This window comes from Lagenorhynchus albirostris, chromosome X, assembly GCF_949774975.1.
Source record: "Lagenorhynchus albirostris chromosome X, mLagAlb1.1, whole genome shotgun sequence".
NCBI classification, from domain to species: Eukaryota; Metazoa; Chordata; class Mammalia; order Artiodactyla; family Delphinidae; genus Lagenorhynchus; species Lagenorhynchus albirostris.
In genome coordinates this window covers 84814703-84820702 of record NC_083116.1, presented here as the reverse complement: position 1 = coordinate 84820702, position 6000 = coordinate 84814703, and the positions used below count along the sequence as shown (strand labels likewise).

The following is a 6000-nucleotide window of genomic DNA, read 5'->3' as shown; positions in this document are numbered from 1 at the left end:
GTGTGCCTGTCCCTGGGTGACCTCATTTTTGTCTCCCTGCCTCTTTGTTTGTGACAGGAACAGCACCTCAAAATGGGGATACAGAAGCCCAGCAAGTGGGCATCTGTTTCTCTGGGTTTATGTCCCTGATACTGTCACTCTGGCTTCCTGCCCCCCTCTTTGTATGTCTACATGCTCTTATGTCTATTCTCTTTATTTTGAGATCCTTGTGTTTCCACATGTCTCTATCTCTATTTACCCATCCATGTCTGTGTCCTCGTTGCTGTCTTTCTGTGTGTGATTCTGTGCCTTTGGTTGTGAGTATTATATGTGTGTGTCTACTGCTGTGTCATGGGATCCTTTTTGGTTCATTCATTCAGCAAATATTTACTAAGCACCTACTATGTGCTAGGCCCTAGGGGTACATAGATGATTCAGAAAAGGTCCTTGCCCTCAAAGAGCTCACAGTCTAAGTAAGGGATCCAGACAAGTAAATAGATGATTACTACATAGTATGATAGGTGAGCTTGAATGGAATGTGGGGGTGGGCTATGGTAACAGGAGGGGACCACACTCAATCTATGGGAGGGGTCAGGGAAGGCCTCCTAGAGGAAGTGACAACTAAGACTTGAAGAATATGTAAAATTTACCTGCATGAAGCCAAGGAAGGGAGTCCCACATAGAAGGAAAAGCACACGCAAAGGCCCATTGGTGGGAGAGAGCATTGTTTGCTAGGGGAACTGTAAGAACTTTAAATATGTCATCAGAGCCAGAGGTCATGAGCAGGACTGGTACTTCAGTTTTTTGTTTTAAGGAAGTCACTTCTAAGGCTGCTGTGGAGTATGGATTGAAAAGAGTAGAGACTGGAGACAGTAAGGACTGTGAGGAGGTAGAAGTCCCTAAGCCTCTAGGTCCATAGATCTGCATGTCTTTGTGTGTGTGTTCTGGTATGTGTGTCACTCAGTGCATGTGTTAGTGTGCATGTCCCTGTGTGTTTCCACGTCCTCGGAGCTTTGTTCCTGGCTCACCCTATGCCCTGGCCTCTGGGTCTCCAAAACTCAGGTCTCCTGCTCTGGGGTTCAGGGGCCATCACAGGACATAGGCAATGTAGGGGTGGCCCAGCAGCTGCTGTACATGAGAGTGCTTCACCAGCCAGCAGGAAGCCCAGTGGGGTGGCAGCCTTGGTGAGTCCTTCAGCAGCCTCTTGCCCAGGATCACAAGCACATCTGGGTCCTGGTGCCTCCTCAAGCTTGGCGCCATAGGCCCTGCCACCAGCTGGATGTCTGCATGCTGGAAATGTCCTGAGGGAGAGAGATGCAACACCAGTTAAGGCAGTGGTCTCAGTCCTACTGACAGCTCTGAGAGGATCCTAAAGCAGGAAACCTAGAAGGAAAAGTGGGAGGGAGGAAGGGCAGCAAAGGCCTGGAGGAGGGAAGAGGCTGAGCATTGTGTGAAACGTGGAGGAGCCAGATGGGGCAGTAGTATGAAAGTAGAGAGCCAAGGTGGATGAGATGGCAGCAGAGGGGTTCAGTCCGGCTTGAAGTAGATGACAAGGCAGATTGGAGAAGTGAGGAAGTTCAGAGGAAGTAAAAATATCTGTCCAACCCACCATCACTGCCCAAACTCTTTGGCGTGTGCCTCTGCCTCAGGTTCTGCTAGTGTCTCCTGACCTACAGTCTGGTTTCCTGCAATCTCCCTTTACAGTAGCCTCCAGAGGGATCTTTGTAATACTCAGATCTGACTGTATCTTTCACCTGCTTGTGCCTTTTCATGACTCCCATTGCCTTCAGGAAAAAGCCAAATTCCTCATGCTGGCATTCTTGTTTGATCACTCCAGCTCCATCTCCTCCAATCTCCATTCCTTTCCTCTACATGTTTGCTCAGCTTTACAGACTCAGTGTGGGTCTGTCTACTATAGGAGATCTTTCTTGAACTCCAGAGCTGGGCAAGATGCCTCACCCTGGGTTCCTCCAGCTCCCTGGACTGCTTTCTGTCTAGCACTGATAACTCCCTGGGATCACTATCCATGCCTGGGTCTGTCTTTTATATATATATATATATATTTATATATATATATATATATATATATATATATATATATATATATAATTGCTGCATAGGGTCTTCGTTGCTGTGTGTGGGCTTTCTCTAGTTGTGGCAAGCGGGGGCTACTCTTCATTGTGGTGCATGGGCTTCTCATTGTGGTGGCTTCTCTTTGCTGTGCAGCATGGGCTCTAGGCGCACGGGCTTCAGTAGTTGTGGCACATGGGCTCAGTAGTTGTGGCTCACAGGCTCTAGAGCAAAGGCTCCATAGTTGTGGCACACGGGCTTAGTTGCTCTGTGGCATGTGCGATCTTCCCAGACCAGGGCTCGAACCCATGTCCCCTGCATTGGCAGGCGGATTCTTAACCACTGTGCCCCCAGGGAAGTCCTGGGTCTGTCTTATTCCTAGACCAGGAGCTCTCCAAGGGCACAGCTTGGCTCTGATTCCTCTTTGTGGTTTGAGGGTCAAGGTGCTGGGGGCTCATTGGCCTCTCACCCTGGCAGAGTCTCTCTTGGGACTGGTGCCCTCTGACCACTATCAGCCTCAGTAACACTTTTCCAGCAGGCCACGAGCCAAGGGGCTGAGACCTGAGCCACTGATCACATAGAGCCCCAGGTGGGGTAGTTGCAGGGTGCTGGCATTCTGGTAGCGGTGCTGGAGGACTAGGAATTCAAGGTGGGGCCCAAGGCAGAGGATGAGGTGGGCTGTAGCAGCCGCATGGAGCTCCAGCTGGGACCTCTTCAGTAGGGCTGACTGATCCCAGGACAGAAGCAAGGTACCCTCACCTTGCATGGATATGGAACTGCGGGTGATGGTGATAGTGTAGGCCTGGGATTTGTCTTTAGTAACTGTGATGATCTGGAAGTAGGTACTTGTGCCCTGTCCTTGATGGTGTCCCAAGCAGCTGTCCACGTACATGCAGCCCTGGAGGGAGAAGAATGCTTGCTGGGAGCACAGGCTTTCACATGGTCATTCACATAGTCACCCACAGCACAGGAGGGGTGAAGTCTCAGGGCCTGAAGTTCAGATGAAGTGGTGCAGATCTGTGGTTAGAAAGCTAGCTCCTGAGGAAAGTGCTTCTACCACAGCCCATCTATCTGCTCCTTCCTGTGCAGTGTATGAGCATGTATGTATATGTGTGCATGCTTACCCCAGTGGGGCTATTTGCATGTATGTGCTTGCCTCTGAGTGTGTAAATGTGTGTGTTTAGTTCTGTTCATATGAGTATCTCTGGACATATCAGTGCATCTGCGTATTTGGGGAAGGTGTTATGGTAGAGCATGTATTTTTTTTGGTTGTATGTGTATATGTGTCTCTGGATATGTTGGTGTTATAAGTCTTGGTGAATAGTTTATGTTGTGTGTGTCTGGCTGTGTGTTGGTACATATTGTATAACTGGGGGTGTCACTGTGCATGCATCTGGCTGTGTGTCATGGTATTTATGTGCTTTGGTATGTTTTATATGTCTAGAGTAGCAGAGTATGTGTACCTATGTGTGTTGAATTCTTGTGTATTGGGATGAGTGAGGTTACCAGCGCATGTGTGTGTGTCTGAGTGTGTTGATATATGTGTCATTGTGTAGATCTGAGCATGTGTTGTTCATCTCTGTGTGTCTGGATGCTTATTTGTATGTTACTATGTGTAGGTGTGGAAAGTGTCAAAATATATGTGCCTAGATGTGTATTTTTGTGAGTTTACTGTATTCCCTAGTGTGTGTGTATGTGTCTCTGTGAGTGTCTTGGTGTTAGAGTATATTTGTGTGTGTTTCCATGTGTCTGGGTATGTCCTTGTGTGTTAGTGCGGTGCACTGATATGTGTTTGTATTAACCCACAAATGTCTGGGGGTGTTGACATGTGTATATCTGGCTGTGGAGTTATATGAGGTAGAGTCTTTGGGGCTATCACCTGCCTTTGGGTCATCTATGAGCTGTAGTAGGTCCCCTGGGCACCCATCTAGTGTGAAGTGGATCCTCTCTTTTGAGCATGGGCTGTGGATCACAAAGTGGGTGTCCCCATCCACTGCAAGGCAGGAGGCACAACTCTGAAGTTATGGTCCTAGAAGTGAGGCAGGAGGTAAATGGGTGCCCCAGGGTAGGCAATTGGAGATTCGTTCCCTAAGGACAGAAACTCCAAGATGAGCATAGCAGGACAATTGAGAGAGGAGGCTGGGCCCTGCTCAGATAGAAGATAAGAGACCATATATTTCTCATTCTCAAAGTCAAGGAGACCTTCCCAACTAGAAAGGCTCCTTGGAGGTCAAAAAGGGAGGGGGCGCCACCCCATAGTAAGTGATTTCAACTACCCATAGGCCTCTTGGGTGGCATCCATCTTGGCGCACACATTGGGAGGATCCTGAGATATACCAAATACGGACTCTGAACCAGGCAAATCAAAATGATTGGCTAAAGGAAACCTTGAGGAAATGCCCCATATAAGTGATTTAAACCACCACGAGGGCGTGACTCTCTTTTTGAGTCAATCCCTGTGTCTATACACGCGTACTGTACTCTTTTTCCTCCTAATAAATACTTTACTTGTTTCACTACTTTCCATCTTTGTGGGAATTCTTTTCTGCAAAGCTGAAGGGCCAGAGCCTTGTCACTGACCACTGGTCGAGTGGCTAGGATTTGCTGCTCTTACCACCACGACCTGACCTCAATCTCTGGCCAGGAACAGAAACCCTGCTTCAAACCGTTGCAGGCTGAGGCACCTGAAATCATATTTGGTTCCGACACCTGGGAATTCAGGCATTCAAGGTAAACAGTGGGTTTCACCCAGCTGCGGCTTGAGGTCCCTGACTTTTGCTCTTATTTTCTTTCTCACTCTCCACTTCACTTTCTTTTCAAGACCTGCAGGGCATAACCTCTGTCTGCTCACAGCGTTGTGGCTACCCCAACAACATTGAGGGTGGCAGGCAGATTCCCCAGGCTGTGCAGATTCAAATAACACTTGGGTGACAGTTGATGCTATCCTTTGGGACATGGTGGAAACGTGATTTCCAACTGAGAAGGAACCCAAGGGGTGTCTTTTTCTCTCTCTTGCTCTCTCTCTCTCATTGTCCTGTATGGAACCCTCCACTACGCTTTTCTTTCAGAAATTACTTGCACAACAAGGTCTCTTTCTCACTTCGTATCTCTGTGCCCTTTTAGGGAAGGATTTCCTGGACATCATTCCTAAACTGCATCCCCGCCACTGACAAACCCAGTGCTGCCTGTGTGAGACAAAATTGTCAGACCCTTCCCAGTTCTATCTTAGCTGCCAGACAGGGCAAAGGATTTTGGGTTCTTTTGCTGTCTAGTCTCTCACCTCACTCAACGCCCAGAAATTTACTATGAGAATTTCTCCACCTCCCAGCCCTGGAACCTTGAACCCTGTGGCATCTTCCATAGCGCCCAACTCCAATTTCTCCAAGGGTTCCTCTTTGCATCTATGGGACCCCCTTCACTCCAGGTCTTGGCAGCCTACACACTGCTATGGACAGCCTGTCTGGCTGGCCGCTACCCAGAAGCCTGAATTATAAACTTTGTAGATGCTCAGTCATGAGGAATACACCCCAGCATAGGAAGACTTATCACAGGACATAAGCTCTATAGACAAGGGATCCCTCCTAAGGAAAGTCCTGGCAACTGGTCTGCACTGGTTCAAAGGTCCTCCCCTGGCCATGTTGGGGGAGAAGGCTTGCACAAGTTACCATGGAAGACCAGAGACATCTGGTCAGAAATCGATGGGAGAGTAGAGGACACTTGAAACCTCATCAGGTTTGAAGAGAATTTGGGCTATGCCCTGAACCCCTTCAGGTTAAAGCCTCCTGATAAATGTTTCCAGCATGCCAGATTCCATTCTAGAAGCTCTCTCTTGTTCTTGCTTGCAAGTTACTCAACATAGGAGGATCCCCCTCCAAGCAAGAAGAGACACCTCTGGAGTGTATCCTTAAGAATTGGAATTGTTTTTTAAATAGAAGGGCTAAGAAAGGAAAA

At 48.3% G+C, this 6000-nt stretch overlaps 1 protein-coding gene across 1 annotated transcript in view; it reads right to left on the bottom strand.

Moving 5' to 3' along the window:
• Positions 1–1068: 1068 nt before the first annotated feature.
• The window catches only part of ITIH6 (inter-alpha-trypsin inhibitor heavy chain family member 6), a 50135-nt gene continuing 45203 nt past the window's right edge, over positions 1069–6000 (bottom strand). Inside the window, 4 exon segments of the mRNA XM_060137345.1 lie at positions 1069–1280; positions 2575–2894; positions 2896–2947; positions 3929–4042. Of these exon segments, the coding sequence (XP_059993328.1) occupies positions 1069–1280; positions 2575–2894; positions 2896–2947; positions 3929–4042 (698 nt within the window).